At 30.9% G+C, this 19,239-nt stretch overlaps 1 protein-coding gene across 2 annotated transcripts; it reads left to right on the forward strand.

Moving 5' to 3' along the window:
- Positions 1 to 1,276: 1,276 nt before the first annotated feature.
- LOC113396264 (RING finger and SPRY domain-containing protein 1-like) lies at positions 1,277 to 11,344 on the forward strand. Of its 2 annotated transcripts, none has more exons than XM_026634142.2 (10): positions 1,277 to 1,548; positions 2,699 to 2,880; positions 4,564 to 4,744; positions 6,078 to 6,248; positions 6,931 to 7,138; positions 7,839 to 8,098; positions 8,509 to 8,726; positions 9,853 to 9,997; positions 10,507 to 10,622; positions 10,792 to 11,344. In XM_026634142.2, exons 2-10 carry the CDS (start codon positions 2,702 to 2,704, stop codon positions 10,877 to 10,879), a joined length of 1,566 nt encoding a protein of 521 aa, XP_026489927.1. In that variant the 5' UTR covers positions 1,277 to 1,548; positions 2,699 to 2,701; the 3' UTR covers positions 10,880 to 11,344. The 2 variants fall into 2 exon arrangements, with proteins under 2 accessions (XP_026489927.1, XP_026489937.1); XM_026634152.2 differs by having other exon boundaries at positions 1,277 to 1,644; positions 10,792 to 11,342.
- Positions 11,345 to 19,239: the final 7,895 nt, after the last annotated feature.

The following is a 19,239-nucleotide window of genomic DNA, read 5'->3' on the forward strand; positions in this document are numbered from 1 at the left end:
TAGTAGTCGATAAATATTTTGCTAGTGACATGCAAAATTAAATCTGTTCGCTTTCTTGTTAAGTTACTTTGTTACAAAAATGAAGACTTACAATAATGGGACAAAATAAAAATAAAATTTGTAAGATTGAGCTACAATTAAGTATTTTTTTTTTAATTAGGTAACAAAAATTACACTTAGAAACTAGGAAACCTCATCAAAATTACTGTAATTTATGCGATGTTAATATATAATATCTATAAAGGTCTTATACAATTCTGAAAAGCGTAACGTCGATCTTGAAACATATGTATAGATTTGAATAAAAAGAAAACGATGTAAATAAAAATATTTTAATTGCATAGTACCTATTTTTCAATGCGTGGTCATTAATGATTTCAAGGTGATATACCTTAAAGTCATTTTAATCATAAAGTTTCCTTTTGCCATAAATTCATTATGTAACTGCCTTTAAATGCTATTATGTGTTTATACTACGAACCACCTAAGCTTTTAGTTGTTTTAATAAAACATATTAAAAATAGCTTGTGCTATATAATTCTCAAACAGCAATTCATTTTAGGGACGAATCACGACATTTGTCAAACTAAATTCGTCTATAGAAGAAATTAATAATGAATAATGATCGACTCAATTAGATTTTTGTTTTGTTTCTTAATGTCTAACTTGAAGCTTATTTCTTTATTAAATATAAAAGTACTCTTTCAAAAAATATATATAATGTTTTACTTATTAAAAAATATTTCACAATAATACAGTCCTGAATCAATATCTCATACTGACAAAGATAAAACTAAAGATAAAGTTGATTTGTATTTAAAACTTTATAGGGGTATAATCAAAAATAAATACAACACCAAATTAAACACCAATTATTTTCGATATATTCTTGCATAATATTCTATATTGTGTTAACTACATGATTGATTAGTAACTGTTGACCTTATTTAATGATATTGTTTTCTTTTGATGTACTCAACGTAAAATTAAACGACTAGTTATTCCATTATGTTAAAAAAAAAATTGTACATTTCCATCCGTATTTTTATCTTATATGTTTTAGATAAATGCGTCAGGGATGTTGAGTTTATCTCAAATCAATTGACTGATTTAATCTATAATAATTAATACGTAAAAATAAGTATTTCGTGTCGATACTTAAACTTGACTCACGTGTACATCACTAAAGCAGCATTAGCTCGTTACTGACGTAGAGTTTGACGTGTTTGCAGTTTGACAGTTAAATCTTATTGAAGTACATGACGGCTACCTATACAATAATTATATACAAAGCAGAATTCTAAATCACTTTAGCGAACCTATCTTGAAACTCGAATTATTTTTCAGTATGGAGTTGTTGCAGGATATGAACAGACTATTAAGTAGTAACACATAAATCGGGCAATTCTTTTTCGTTGTGTTAACCTATTATCTTTTGAACATAAATACATTTTTGACTTTTTAAGTTTCAGACATTTTAGTTGTCATTAAGATTGTCTCTGCTCAAGATTTACTATATTCACATGCGAGTGACCTGTGTACAATAAAGTATGTTTACAATTTGTTAAGTACATAATATTATTTGTCAAATTATATTATATCGTTTTAATTGATTAATTATTTGAAAATGAACAATCACTAACGGTAAGTAGATACGTTGCAATATGGTGAAATATATCGTCGGTGTATGTTATTAAGCATAATTAAAAGTCTACTATAGTAGTTAGTACTGCCATCAAAAAGTTGTGCTATAAACAATTACATTTGTGATATTTGGTTTTACTTTGAACAGTTGAGTAATATACAAAGAATATATTTACTAGTTTTGAATATATCAATAACAATTTTACTTAAAACTTTTATGTGCATATAAATTAAAATGAATCATATTATTGAATTCTCTCTATTTGTTAATTGCATTAAATTATATTTAATTATGATATATATAATAAAACAGGAAAGTCAATAACAAAATAAACAAAATATATCAAGATAATTATAATGTACCAACATTATATGATATTATTTCTATTGTTAGTGGAATTTGAATTTATGAATCATTTGAAGTACTAAAGACTTGAGAGTTTGAAGAATTTTAGTAAAACAAAAAAGGCAAGACTAGTTTCATATCTCTTTGCTAAATAAATATTTAGACCATGCTATGATCCATTGTTTTTATATACAATATTTATAAATCCAGATTTAATATTATGGCTGAGATGATCTTATTTAACTTTTTCCTTAGACTTTATTTAAAGATTTATTACAATAGTCTTCTTAGTGTACTGCAAAAACTATTTGCATTACTTCATTCAGATTTATACACGATGATACAAAATTACAATTTAACAATATTTTTGTCTTTGAACAAGGAAAATTACTGGTCTGGGACTTCTCTTTTGTTTTATTAAGTATTAGGTGTAAATGTTAAGTGTGCTATAACAAATACTATTCCTTACATCACCAATGCATGGCTAATCGTGAAAATTAAGTCTAATGTTTGTTAGCTTAAATCATTTATTCAATGGGGTAAAACTGATCTGAGTTGTTCTCTATACTGCCAAAAAATGACAAGAATTTTCTTTATATGTCTGTTCTCCAATAATAAAACTTTATGTTAACCCTTTTTATATGCATGCGAAATGACATATAGCTAGTTTGAAATTTCGTTTCAAATAATTATTTTATATCTGTTCAGGTAATGGGTGATTGTTGCTGCAAAGAAAAGGAGCCCGATGAGACAATATATGCACCCACTACAACACCGGTGGTATCCGCGATGATTGACAATCGTTTGCGGATACCCAAAGTTGTTGAACCTAAAATAGTTGATCAATTGGTGCTAGAAATGCTTACAGTGGCAGCATCCCGAGTTGATACGTAAGTTGCTTAAAGATGAAGATATTTTTAATTAAACATAAGCATTATAATTTGAGTATCAGGCATCCCTAAATAAACACATTGTATCTTAAACTGCATCAGTTACTGACTATATACTACTGAATCTCATTAAAAACAAAAAAATATTAACATCATTTTTGCTATATCTAGAATAGCATTGTCCTGATAAATAGTCTTAATCGTGTTGAATTTATAATAATATATATTTAATAACTATGTATGAACACTTTTTACAACTTTTGATAGACCAAACAATTTTGATGAAATAATTATTAATTGCTTTATAATAGAGACAAAAAATTTATCTCTGTAATTTTTACTCATTTTGAAAATCAAACCAGACAAATAGACTGATAAAAATTCAAGTAATGGCCGTTTCAACTTCTACAACAGTCATAGTAACTAAATGAGTCATTTATTTTGAAAAGTTATACAAAGTGTTTTGAAGGAAATTTTTCTTATTTATTTCTCTGCTAGGTTTTAATTTTAATTATATATAAAATGTGTTAAATTTTTTAATTATTATAAATCGTATACATTTTTAATTAGTATTAGTCTATACTAATATCATAAATGCGAAAGTAACTGTGTCAGTCTGTCTGTTGCTCTTTCACGGCCAAACCGTTGAACTGAATTTGATGAAATTTTCAATGAAACACACTTGACCCCCCCAGGAACGACGTAGGCTATTTTTTTATGCCTAACACCTCATGACCAACGCTAAAACGCGAGCGAAGCGGCGAAAACTAATTTTATGTATTTATTTTACATTACTCAAAAGATAATTTCTTACTAATATAGTTTTAATATTTATAAATGGCGAATATTTAACTGAAGCGTGTCACGATTGTATCAAAGGTAATAAGTTAGTATCATTGCCGCCATGTCTGATATAATATTAATTGAAACCTATTGGAAAATTTCAAGTGCATTTCATATAGTTTATATAATAAGCTTCTAACTACCGATTGCATCACATGATTAAATTCTGAAGCGAAGACTGATGTCGCCTTCACTATTTCAATCGTAGAAAATCGATCATGCTTATACATTTATACTGTAATTTTGCTTTCCACTGGCCATTAGTATGACCTTTAAAATGTCATGATGTGGTACATCATGTCGCTCTTTATGAATATTTTGTATAATTATATATAATGTATCTTTTTTTCTCTTTTTGTAGGTTTGTTGCTAAATAATTTTATTATGTAATAGCAAATGTAAATTTTTATTAATTTATAAGGATTCGTCTCTTTCATTGTTTTCGTTACTTCTGTTTTTTTTTTTTATCAGAAACAAACAAAGTTTGTTACGAACTTTAATGTACGACTTCTTTTGCTTTGCGATTTTTTTATATTTATGTCCGTAATAATAGTCATTATGATAAATTGAATGTGGGTATATAGTTATAATTTTAGCTAAAGCACTGCGTTAAAATTGCGAAACTGTGAATTGTTTTAATAAAATACATACACAGACCCGTCTTAACCCAGGCAAGGGCCGGTGCAAAAAAGTTCTCTTAAAAGTGTTTTAAAGTCTTCTTGTTTAGACGTAGAGGAGATCGCCAGAAGATTGCTTGATTGTGTTTAAGACGAGCCTGTATATATATTAATATATGTTTTGGTTATGTTGTTGAATTGTGAGTTTCTGTGCATATTTCAGTGACGAGGAATCGCCCGTTCCTCTCGTGAAGCTCCACGTCATAGCTGATAAAGAAGAGGGATGGATACAAATGGTAACGTCAATGGTGAATGTTATCCCCTTAGAAGATCCCTTCGGCCCGACAGCTATTTCTATATTACTAGACGATTGTCCATTGCCGTCCAAAGAATCAGTTATAAGAGTGAGTGTTATTGGTTGTAATAAGATAAATTAAAACAAAAAACATTACAAATCTGAACCACCAGACATAGTCAATAGCTCAAAAATATAGATCTAGAAATTTAGAATCAAAGCGAGCTTTTTCTAGTGGCCATACCATTAATATGTGTCATCCATGTCATGGCAGCTGAACATATATATTAAACTTAAGAAATTATATAGTATCTATAATGTTTATCATTGTTATACCTTATATATCTTTATTTGTTTTTGCATGTTTAATGTTTGGCACAGTGAATTTAATACATTTTAGTCTTTTATCTGTTTCATTACTGTTCATTAGCACTAAACCAACGCTTTTTTGACCGTTACTATTGTAAACACCAAATAAATTAGAAGCAACTATAACAATTTTAATAATAAAAATAATTGTGATAATGTATCTAAAAAAGATCCCTCCGAGAAAGCCTTCGTTATCCGTTTACATCAACTCTAAAGTCGATTGCAAATGTAGGAAATAAAGAGATTGCGTGTCCTGACCAGGGTTTCATATTAAACGCAATCTTTGATAAGTCACAGAATAAGTACACTTAAAGCATCCTTTGACTCGTGTTTTTTCAAAATAACTTTTGATTATACCGGTTGTTATCACTCGAAGTTAATAAGTAATTACAAAATAATTTGAACAAACCCATGTAAACAGGGCAGAGATACTTTGGTTCATTATTTACTTGAAAATAATGAGTTTTATCACTTCAAACCCTCGTGCAAAGCCGGAACGCATAACTGTAATGAGATTATATTATTATAATTATTTATGACAGATCTACAATTTATCACTATTGATTTATTAACATTTATACTTATTATTCAATTGTTTAAAAAACTTTGTTAAATATATTTGACATAACAATTATTACACGACCTTAACTGTTGATTAATTATTGACTCCGCAAAGTCAGTAAATCATTGTTGGGGCAAGGTATCCGTTTCTATAATAAAATTCCGCAGACATTTTTAACTTTGCCGTTTCATAGAGTCAAGTTATTTGTAAAAATACATTGGTAAAGAAGGCATATTATTCGATACAAGATTATATAGACGATAAAAAAGCTTGGACTTAATGCTCGTTGACTTCGAGACTGGAGACATAACATACATATATAATTGTATTTAACTAACATGACTGTATTTTTAGACGTTGAAAAAGAGTAACTACTGAGTTTCTTGCCGGTTCTTCTCGGTAGAATCTACATTCCGAACCGGTGGTAGCTTTAATTTAAATATTTTGTTAAACGACGATTTAAAAGTACTTGTAATAATCTACTTGAATAAAGGATATTTTGGTATCGCAGGTGACACGTATGTACGCACTGTCCGCGGAACGCGCAACCATTGGCGACGTGAACACACGCGTTGAGCGCAACATATGCGTCGTGTTGGGATGTATCGCTGAGAAGTTAGTGGGACCAAACAGCATGGCTGTACTTACAAACGATACACTCGAATACTTACTCGCTTTTTTGGTAAGTAACTCATTCCTGTCAACCGTGTTCAATTTTTAACCGACTTCAAAATAAATTAAGTTTTATGTTTTTGGTAAGTTACTGTATAACTTTACCGATACCGTTATAAATCGATTTTGATAAATCTAGTAACGATTAATGGTCTATTCTAATCAAAGAACTGATATATTATTCACTACACACAATTCTTGAATATAACGACCTCCGTGGTCGAGTAGTGTGTACACCGGTCTTCATGGGTACGCCACTCCGAGGTCCCGGGTTCGATTCCCGGTCGAGTCGATGTAGAAAAATTTAATTTGTTTTCTATTATATGTTGTCTTTGGTCTGGGCGTAAGCGATCCCGTGGCGCCCGCCGGAAGACGGACCGCTGGATTTTAGTGGGTGTACCTGGGCGCACTCGGCGTCCAGGGCACCGGCGAGTTTCACATAAACTAGGTACCACCCACTCATCATATATTCTACCGCCAAACAGCAATACTTAGTATTATTGTGTTTCTGTTTGTATGGTGAGTGAACCAGTGTAACTATAGGCTCAAGGGATATAACATCTTAGTTCCCAAGGTTGATTGCACAATGGCGATGTAAGGAATGGTTAATATTTCTTACATCACCATCAGGTGGTTAATAACGCCGTCCGCGGCCCTACATCATAAAAAATAGTGTTTTCATTATATTTCAGACGCCAAATAGTGCTCCGTACATTGTATTGTTTGCGCTCATTGCGCTTGAGAAATACGCGCACACAACGGAGAATAAGTTGACAATAAAGAATCGATTCGAGCAATTAGACGAGCACCCTTTATTGGAACTGGAAAAATATGCCGATAGTGATAATTACCTATGGCGACAGGTCGGTTTCTGCGCTAACTGGCTCCTTGACAATCTGTGTGAGTTATTTATTTATACGTTTGTCCGTCGTCGGTTCGATTCGAATACTCGTCTGACACTTATTAATAATCGAGTACGATTAGTGTCACGCTACACGTTTACGGAACGAAGCCTTGCTCATCTTTAAACTGACTATTGGGTCTGAATTTGTTCCAAAGTATGTATATTATCGTGTATGTACCTCATTTATATAAACGATAAGTGACTGTATGAATGATGAATTTATAAATATCGACTGCTTCTTGGAAGTTCGGTCGCTGATAATAATTAATAATGTAGACTTATACGCTGGTAGTCGTCCAAGATAAGTAATAACACGAAAGTTTAAACAAAATCGATAGATTGATTAGTAGAAGGTTTTTGAAGTACATGGACCTAGATTTGAACTGAACTGGACATTACTTTCAAAAAAATATGTATCAGCAGCAGTTCGAGGTTACGGACTTGGCAATGTTTAATTTGATTGCTTCGGAAAGCACGTGAGGACATCGAAACGAAATAAAAAAAAGTTTTTATAAGAATTATCTCTCCGATTATGTATAATTACCGATCCCTTGGACTATAACACGGGGACAGAGGTTGCACTTGATTTTGGGTACACACACGTGCTTTATAGTAGTATTATTTTCATAGTTATGGTTAGAGGATATATTTTTTACCTCATATTTGTGCTGATGTGAATTTAATTATGTATTTCAGTTATCGTTGAGGGGAGGAAGTTGTCTTACGAAACCGTGGACATGTCTGGCATAAACGCTTTACTTAACTGTCACGACGTCAGTGAATACTTGCAGATATCAAGCAACGGCCTTGAAGCGAGATGTGACTCTTATTCATTTGAAAGCGTCCGCTGTACGTTCCAAGTGGATAGCGGGTGTTGGTACTACGAATCTATTATAATAACATCTGGTGTCATGCAGATCGGATGGGCAACGAAAAACAGCCATTTTCTAAATGAAGTAAGTTGAGTTCATTTTAATAATTTGTTTAGACTTTTCATTTAATTTTCTATTTATCGTTCAATCGGTTGGTGATCTTATTAAAATTCTTATATTATATCTTATTATAAGATCTTAATAAAATTTAGGATGAAGTTTGCATTGGAAAAAATAGTGGTTATACTTCTTATATATTTATTTATTGAAAAGAGAATTGCCTTATTGGTGTACCGGCTTACGGCCGCAGATATCCGGGTCGAAGATTCAAACACCGGTTTGCAAGTAAGTAGGGAACAGACTGTGCACCTGTGTTTACGCACACACTTGTGCAGTATAATATATCCTGCGTACTTGGCCATGGCCGGGACCGAAATCGGTCAGGACGAGATTATTATGAAAAATGATTTCGTTACTAAAGTATGACTTTTTAGGAGGGCTATGGCATCGGTGACGATATGTTCTCGTTGTCCTACGACGGCTGTCGTAAGCTAGTGTGGTACAACGCCAAGCCGACCCGTGTTACTCACGTACCAGCTTGGCGTCCTGGCGACGTACTCGGCTGCCTAATCGACATCACAAAAAAGGAAGTAATCTTCTCACTCAACGGACAACGACTCTCGATATGCAATGAAATCTTCGAAACAACCAAGTGCGTGATCATATTTTAGTATATTTTGAATATTCATTTGTCAATACGCTCAAACTTCCGTGGTCGAACTGAAGTTAGCTCTTCAATAATTACGCGCTTGTATGGCAAGAGCGTCGTTAAAAAATGTTAATGTACCACTTGATTCGACTTCGCTCCAAATATTTGCGTCAAATGTCGATTTTTGTCGAGAATAACAATAAAATTATAATTTTTAAAAGTTCGAAGAATCTGCAAATGAAATTGACACTTCGGTTCCATATAAAATTTAGCAGGCTACGACAATTTAATCAATTCTGTTAATTTTGGTACGTATATAATATAAGTAAGATTATTTATTACAGCACTTATTAAATAATATAACTTTTTATAGTTAAAAGCGTAAGAAGTCGCACACACGTCCCTCCGGAGACGATACGTAACGAAAGATCAATGCTGAAAAACTATATATTGTTTTGTAATTCGTTTACAATTTCTTGTCTTGCTTAACTACTAAACACAATAAGATTTAGACATAGACAATTTTATAACTTTCTACTAATTGTTGTATTGTTAGTAATTAGTTGAATATGTTATAGCATTATAAAAAAACTAAATAAAATTAGAAATTTATTATGTTAAAAAGCGTCAATAGCGCAATGGTTTAACAACCTAGTAACGTATAACGTCGTAGGGTCAATCTTGACCCCATAATGTCGTCCCTACTCCTACCACAAGCCTTAAGTTCGAATGGAGAGTTAAATATGTATATTAGTAATTCCTTATAAACTGGCGTTGCGACTATTCTTTAAAAAAAACCCGCAAGTACCTAAATAAAGTGTATGCACTTCCTCACAATGCGTAGATACATTACTGCTCGACGCATCAAAATATTCCGCTATAATATTGACAAATGTACCATCAATTTGTGAATCGGACCTCATGAGAAAAACGGCTAAAGTTAAACTGCGGTATTATACGTATATAAGCAGAAAATAATATTTAATATATCTGAAATGAATACACACAACAATCAAAGACCTGGAAGCGATAGTTTCATTCGTATAGTGTATTGTCATCAAAACGCTTGTTTTTATCGATAGCCTTTTTTATCATTGATGCACAACTCTTCTGTCTTTCCATTTTTAAGGTACGGTTTCTTCGCTGCAGCTAGTTTCATGGCGTACCAGCAGTGTCGTTTTAACTTTGGCTACGAACCGTTCAAATATCCACCCGTCGATAGAGAATTTTCCGCATTCAATGATTACGGTGAACTGACCGATGAACAGAAAAAGGTAATAATTCATAATATATATACACTGAAACTGCTGTTGTTGTGAGTCATCACAACATCACGCTGCTCCACTTCGGCTTGGTGCATATCGATGTAATTTAACCCACCAACAGGAACCGAAAAGAGGCACATGCAACGTCATCGCTAATTTAATAAACTCTTATTCAAATTTACCAAGGCACTCATTTTACGTTTGCTTAAATTGTGTTTAATTCACATCGTGTTCGGTGAAGAAAATATCGTAAGTAAACCTGGGTGTGTCGGATAAAATTTTAGCACATGTTTTACCTACTTTAAAGCAGCGTGGATAATAGTAGCCAAACATTATGATGAGAGGAGTTCTGGCTGTGGTTACTTTACTTTAACTAAATCTAAATTGTATTAACTGTTTTAAATCGGCGATCAGAATTCCAACTCAAAACTTATATATTTTATAATTATTAAATAGGTTGTCACTTGTCACATTTGAACTTCTCCTGGTCCATTTGTATTTACAGATATTTTTTGCAGGTTATACCTCGACGAATATATCTAGAACAATTGCGATGTTCAAGCGTAAAGGAAGATTCGTGTACGCTTTGCTTCGACGATACCGCGTGTTGCATTCTTGAGCCTTGTGGACATCGGTGAGTTTTGATCAGTACGAGAACGTAGAGACACTAGTGCATCCTATAAGATCTATAAGTGCGAAAGAGCGCGATGTAGATTGGATTGCCGTTATAGTATAATATAAATAGTTGATAAGGTATATATACAAGTAACAGTATAACGATGTGACTTTTTATCTAATTACAGTGGCTTCTGCTCCGTGTGCACATCCCAACTGAAGGATTGTCCAATGTGTCGGGCTGATATTTTGAACGTGAAACGCGAGATCACATGACAAGGCGGCCCTTTATTAAATCGCCTCTATCGTCGGTTTACGTAACATTTCATCGCTCACCACACCTAAAACAGCGGACAACATTTAATTCATATTGACGAATGAAAAATACCGTAGACAATTGCTTATTTTTAGCGATCAAATTGCTTTACATATTCCATACAAATCGCTTGACAATAAACAACATTGACGATAAGGATATCTCTCTATTACATTGACTGTCAGTGCTGTCTAGAGATCGATAAAGAAATTTGGAAACGATTCGCCAATTATGCATTTTGTCTATGCTCGCAGATATTTTTTTATATATCAATAGGCAAATTTTGACTGAATCCTTCGGCGTGTATCGATTTAAACGTTATATAGATGCATTTATTTGTATTTACACATATTTCAGAGCTGTTTGTCGCATTTTAACTCTAAACTTAACAGATAAAGGAACAAAACGTTAAATTAAATCAAGACACGGTAGATAGACACTCGAATAAAAGTTTTGATAGGATTTTTTCTCAATCACCTTTTGCTCTAGTTATAGTCTATGGCCCTTTACATTATAGTTGTGCAAGAGAAAGGGATATTAATAAAAAAACTGTTTTATCTTTTTTTTTGTCTATTAAAATAGTGTACGTACTATAATTTATCACAGATTGAAATAAAAAGCTAGATTCTAGTGAAAACAATTATGTTAGAGATGACGTAACTATTAAGAAATATACGAATGTACTATAGGGCTTGTTAAATTTTTCTACTTGAAACAGTATTTATAAATTATTTAGTTAACTGAGATTATTGCGAAAATATAAACCGTAGATTATTTAAATTAAGACAGTTTTAACTTTAGTTTTGTTGTAAAACCTATATGTCTATTGATAAGGTTAGAATGTTATGAGGAGCGTATTATAAGCCTCGAGTTATTTTAATAATATCACACATTGTCGGGATGCTGACAGCTTTAACACGTATCGGGCTTAGGTTACATGCACAACGTCAAATTGTGTGTTTTTATTCAGCACAAAATAGCACAGCTTTAAAAACGCATTTCAACGTCGAATCATTATGTTTTTGATTTATATAAGAATATAGTTTGTAATACGTTTTTTATTTGTTTTTTTTTTTTTTTAATTCTGTTTTTTATTATGTGTGTCTGTTGAGCACAAAATATGACTAAAGCACATTTACAATGTTATAGGTATAGAAATACGGAATATATTTACATCGGATATTTTGCTTTAAATCTGTACTGTGATGAAGTATAGATTAAATATTAAAATACATTGCCCCAAATATTTTCGGACAGCCGTTATACAATAGTCTGCCCTATACATATGAAGATGTAGGTTATAATAATGTCGCCATTTATAAGACACAATTTGCCTTAATATTTTATGCGGAAAATATACACACAGTTATACGACTACAAGATTCCAAGCAGTATGAGAAATTGGACTATAAGTAATGTTTTTTTTTTTTAAATAAAGTCGTTTCATGTTTCATAAATGATATACTTTTTTTTTCAACATTATACATTTAGCTTATTAATAATAATTGATATAGTGAATTCACACTTGCCTTATAATATTCAACGTTGTTAAACGAAAACGATCCGATCCTCCACGGCCTTTCTTATCAACATTGGTTTAGTTAAACATTTATTTATCTCTTTCCGCCATACGTGTTTTGATATTTGAAGAAAGAAGTCAGCAATGTTTATCAAAACGCCCGCTAAACAAGCTTCATAAGCGAGGCGGCAAGTTTCTAGTATGAATAATACCATCAGTTAAAATAATTACATTTTATTTTATGGCATGTATTATTTTTAATGATATTCAAATGTTGTTGATTCTTGTTTAAACAATCTCGTAAAATAAACCTGGACTTAAATATCGCTCTATGGTTATCTCTTTCTATTGTATGGGATTAAATGGAAATAGTAAATCATATTAGCTTAGTTCAGAATTTTTGTACAAAAATTAGCGTCATCAACATTATGTAAAAATAAATTTTACTATGTCACAGATACAAAATTATGCGGGAAAAATATGTATTTGCCGAATATCATATATTTATGATCGATGAAGATATACGTTATAACTATAAAGCGATGTGGATCGAATCGTTTTCCAACATGTTTACACATTTGTCTATATTTGGGACTTAACTAAGAAGAATCCATTAATTAAGAACATGTTTATATAATTATCACAATTTTAAGACAAACATACAATTCTAAATAGACTAAAAATAATTAATAAATAGGTATAATTATACAACATACGAAAAGCAATACACATGCACCTTGTAATTCAAAACGTTATTGTGATAACCGTGATCATAGAATTAATGAAATATTACATGTATTAAGTCTTGTCTTATAATTCTATTCACTCACTAAGGCGCTTCTCTACGTAAAATTACTATCGACGTGCATTAGTATGAGTGAGTGACTCTCGTGTTTATAATATGTCGTAGTGTGTGTGAGACGAATCAGAGTAAATACAACAAAAACAATTTTTTTTTTAAATTAAAATTAAGTTAATTTTATTAATTTAAAATGTAAGGGCGCGTCTTCGTGAATGAATAGATCAATAATGCCAGTACACATCTTTTGAAATGATTTTCATATTGTAAAATTAATATTTTACTTGAAATTGAACAATTGTAAGTCGTTCGGTTCGACCGTCGTTCCATACTGATATTTAATTAAGATATTGCCTTATATTATATAAATAGTCGAAGACAAAAGGTTCAGTACCTTTTTGCTCTATTTAATAACCGTTTGTATGATAGCTATTGAACGTTTAAACTCTCGAAACGTGCAATATGTATTCCACAAATTACTACTGTTATTGTATTAAAAACGCTTCGAAAAATACTCGTAAATAATATTATAATTGTAATATTTCTGTTGATTTTCCTTTTAAATAACTTCTGTAATACATTGGAAGCTATACCGGCGGTGGACGTGGACGTGGACGTCAGAAGTTGAAGATGAAGTTTATGTAATTTTAGTAGCGTTTTAAAAAACAGAGAATATGGATATGTATTGATCGGTAAATAAAAGTTAAGTTTATTTAAAAATACGACCTCTAATATTCGATTGAAACTGGAACTAAAATTGTATTGACTTTAGAAAGTTGAACATTAATTAAAAATTACGATTTAATACTCATAATTTTTTAAATTAAAATCGTCATGGAAGCTTGACTTAATATAATAACATAAATTTAAACTGTCAATATAAAAAAAACACCTCGGTTTAAGATTTTTTAGCTATGCTAGCTGTCTTTCAAATTATTTCTACTTAAATAAAATGTTATTTAAGTTGAACATAATTCGTTCTAAAATATTGGAAATGTATTTATCATATCAAATATATATGCAGCTAATTAATTATTAAAATGTACTATTTTAGCTACTAGATTTTGAATAAGATGTAGAGAAAACTCTAGCGATATCAAAATCAATTAATAGTAAGGAAACGACACTAATACATTCCGCAGTAATTAATTGTGAGATCACAATAATCTTGGTCATAAAATATCTACATATGTATATCGTATATAGAAGACGGTACAATTTACTAAATTTAATAGTTCGCTTTCATTTGAAGCCTCGATTGCTTTTTATTTTTTTTTTTATTTCTTCAGTACGCTCAATACAAAACATAATCCACATATTGAACATAATTATATAAAATTCTTAATAAAACTATTGAACTATTATTCATTAATGGAAATATGTAATGAAATGGAAATCACAAAATTACGCAGAAAGGGCTGAACGAATATACCTAACGACAGCTATAGACAATCAGTGAAAGTAAAGCGAATAATTAATTAATATCTTTATAATCCTGCAATTCGGAAGACCGAAAATTCTTTCTTTTAGTTAACATTTATTATATTAACAATATTTTTTTTTATATTTTCTTTTTCGGACAGTATTATTTAATTCAACATTTTTAAGTCGTTTTTGTAGTCAGAAAGATTAACAACGATTCCAAGAAAAACACGGGCTGACGGGCTTTAGAGGTGATGCATTACATCTCATGATTACATTTTTATTAAGTAATATAGAAACGTATGATGTTTGTGTCCGTACTGTGATTCTGTTCGTTATAACGTATTATTATTACTATCATTTACTATATTGTGAAATTTAAAAAACTCTTCGACTGAGTATTAAGTACGATTGATATATTTTTGAAATCATTATCTCTGTAAAGAAATAAACGGTCGAGTATAAGTTCATAGAATAGACTGGCTATGTGTTTAATATGATCATTATTAATTTTTTTTAATAAAATTAATATAAAAATTTTCAATAAAAAATATTAGTTACCTACGTCTACTCGGGTAAGTCATTAATATACATCGAAATCGTAAATTAAAATCCGAACTTCCATTTTTTAATATAAGTAAGATAAATTAATTATTAAAAAATGAAAAAGTCATAACTGACTGACTTAGTTCGAATATAAAATAAAAAAGTTCACAATTTGAAATACAGCTATAATGTTTATCAAAACTCCATTTAAACTTAAATAAATTATAATATTAATCTTGGTTGGGTATCTCGTATTCTATAATTAAAGAAAAAAGATATCCTAATATAAATTGATAATTCCCAAATATGTTGGCTAAAACACTTACCAATAATACTCTACTTTTAATGACATTGCTTTCAACATGGTCATCGTTTCATCAAATTTAGGCACGTAATGTTTAATTCGTTTGAGAAATCAACAAAAATCCTATAATGCATTGAGAGGTTTTATCTTATAATTCTATTTTATCTACATCTTTACATCTACAACTTTACAGGCAACTTGTAAAGTCGCTACGACGACGATACGACGTACGAAAAAACAAGGCGTCTAACAACCGTTGTATTTTTTGTACCCAAAGGGAAATATAAACATCGAAAAATTAAAAAAGTGTACTTATTTCTCTACATGATTATAAAATTAAATTACTTGTTCAACTGGTTTTTTTAATTTAAAATAAAATTGTTATCACCTAAAATTAAGATTAAAGAATTAGACAAGGAAGAGTAATAATTAGAAATACTTAAGATAATCGTTACATCGTGTGTAACTAAAAACTGTATTTTTTGACGAGTAACTATCGTATGCTATTTTATATTAAGATAAAGGAACTCACATAGCTTGCATTATTTTATTACACGTTTATTTAATTTAGCTCAAAAAATCACTGTCAGAAATATTGAGTGCTAACATACGAATGTATTGTTACATATAAACACATTAAACGAATTAAAAAAAGTAATCGTGTTTTACTATCTTCTATAACCGTTCGGTACCATTTTCTTCTCTTTTGGTCAATTGATCATATTTGGATATATTTTTTACAATGAAAATCGAACAAAACCCTTGAGTCCGGTCAAAATGTAACCGTTAAGGATGACGTTTGAATTCAAAATGGCTTCCTAATTCGTTAGCGTCAGCCGCCATTGTAAAGTGCAAAGGGATGGGCACACCTGGAGTTATTCGTCACTAGTAATTTTATTGTTATATTTACATCATTTATGTTCAGGTTTCGTTGTTTTGTGACTAGCTTATAAGCCTGCAGATTAGTAATATATGCGTATCTATCCTTTTACCTTTTATCCTAGTATTATATAAATCGAGGGTGGGTTCAAAACTTATAGGGATAAGTCACTTTGCTCATAACTCTTTTTACAAAAATATGCTTCTACGTATCAAGATGTAAATTTAATTGTCTAATGACTTACGTTGCGATCTTTGACACGTGTCTAACCGATAGCTTGAAAAGAATTTAATAAAAGTAAGATTTATTTGAATTAGGGTGAACAAATTTGCTCCATAGAAATAATAAATTTACTATTATAATCTTCAACCCGCACCAAGATTGAAAATCAACTAGGTATCTTCCGCAGTACAGCTTGACGTCTCCACGAAGTTCAGGAATTATGGTCAGCTCATTCAACTAATGAAACTACATAAGCACACAATTATATTGTGAAAAATATATTATGTTCTTCATATTAATCTTTGAAGAAACCACACGATATTTTTAAAGGACGCTATCCTTTATTTTTTGAGAATCAACATAATTATATAAACTTATATTATTATTCGTTATGTTTTTAAAGAGTATTTCACCAATAATAATTCTAAATTCGATTTTGTATTTATGTAGTTGTCACTAAGTTGAAATAAATTAGAAAAAATGCTTATTAGTTATTACTTACTAAGTTCAGACTCTTAAAACATAATGATCATAGTATCTTTGCATCTATGGACATCACCAGTTCACAAAACGGTAATAACTGAAATAATCGACATTTAGGAGAATATTGTCATTTATACAACTTCTCTCTATAGAGACAATGGAGTGTTATGTTGCCAATATATGGAAATAGCAGGTCTTACTTTATCGAACTAGATTTTTGGAAATGGAATAGATGAGTTAGTAATCCTAATAATGTGTATGTTTTTACTAAATATACTTTTACGCTTTTCTATGAATTAAGTGGATAAATTTCTATTTGATGGACATATACATCGACCAAGTAATATTTTTAGTCATGACTAAGGTCATTCGAGGCCCTGGTTCTCCGTTCTGGGCACCTAAAAGATCGTCTTCCCGATCAGCGATTCCCATAATATGTGATAGTATTTGGGTAAGTATTAATAGTCTAAATTAGAAATTTGCCATTGTCCAAGATTAGGGTTATTATTCATATCATTAGGGTAATGGGAAAATAAGAAGGGACACTGAAATAGTTTTTCAATACTTCAGTTAGATGACTTCAGTAACAGGGGGACTAAGGAATTGGGTAGACCGAAAAAGGGGAAATAATTAGGCGTTGAAATTAATGTATCCTTTTTGTAAACGATATCATAATATAATTTAAGTAATTAAGGAAACCATGGGATCAATTCTTTTTTCAGAACAATTCAGAACAACCACTAGAGCGGTTTATATAGACTACTGTGAATATAGACTATCTGATTAAGGCTCTAAAGATAATAGCAATTTTTCTATAGAACTATAATTACACTCGTCCTTATTACGTGTACAAGATTCGTAAGTGATTGCACATTTAGGCTTGAGACAGAACAGCAGAAACAGTCTAATTTGACACATCACAGGTTTACTTATTGAAAGTAAAAACTACCGCCGAAACCTAAGACCCTGATCTGTGAGAAACGGAGAAAGTAACTAAACGGAGTTTTTTCTATATTTACAATTATTCAATATTAGAAAGAAATAGCCAGATGGCTATTTCTTTCTAATATTTTGAATACTTTCATTTACAAATTGCACTATCATTTATGAACTTACACATTGTTTAAAAAATTGCGCGGAGTTTGTTACAATTTTTTTTTAAATCTAGCAGCAGATGTAATTAGTAATTTTCCTTGGGTTCTCCTATAAACTTATACATTGCCTCTACAAAAAAGTAGTACGGACTCTATGGAAGCAAGTAACGGAAGTAATAAGTTTGCATTTGTTCCTTGAATGTAGTATTATTTTATTAGAAAATATTTATGGAAACGCCAAAAAATTACTCTTTCGATTTATTATTTAACTACTAGTAGTTATAGAAGAATGCTAGCATTCTTCTGTAACACAAATATTGTATGGGTGTATAGTACTAAGCGAACCCTATAAACACCGCTAAATAGTCTTATTTTTAACCAGAAATGTAAGAACTGTCTAATAACTAATCAAAATGCTTACTGGCTGTGAAGAGCAATTGTAAGCCACATTGTTTCATTATTTTATTTATTTAGGCAGGTAGGCGAGCCTGTATGTAACCTTAATAAATGGTTCCTTCGACCTTAAACACTGGGGTAGCAACACTACATGATGAATATAAGGATAAATTCATTGTTACTGCGTCAATACCACATTATAGGATCTTATTTAGTCTTATGCTATCCTCACAATATTAGGTTTTGCTCGTCTAAATGACACTCCTATTCGTTTTTATCTCAAGCCTCTACTCTTAATTCTATAAATTAACAAGTTTGTTATTTTTCGTAATAGGTAATTGGTATTATTTGTAAGTTGCACTGCACTTAAATTATTTGTCACATATCCTATGCTAGTTATCCAATCTTACTGCTGCTTACTTAGTCGAGAATGGTAAGTGTCCACACTCCGTAAGAATACATGTCGTAAATATCCTGAATCTATTATATGTATAATCAATCCTTAAGTAAAGCTAACTATTCTTTCAAAGGGGTAAAAAAGTATAGGTAACTGCTTGTATATGTCTCACATCTGCCTTTTGAGAAGTTATGGAGCTTATCCCATCAAGCTGCTCCAATGCGGTTTGGCGGATACACATGTGTTATATCGTGAGGA

Source organism: Vanessa tameamea, chromosome Z (genome assembly GCF_037043105.1).
Source record: "Vanessa tameamea isolate UH-Manoa-2023 chromosome Z, ilVanTame1 primary haplotype, whole genome shotgun sequence".
In the NCBI taxonomy this organism is placed as follows: domain Eukaryota; kingdom Metazoa; phylum Arthropoda; class Insecta; order Lepidoptera; family Nymphalidae; genus Vanessa; species Vanessa tameamea.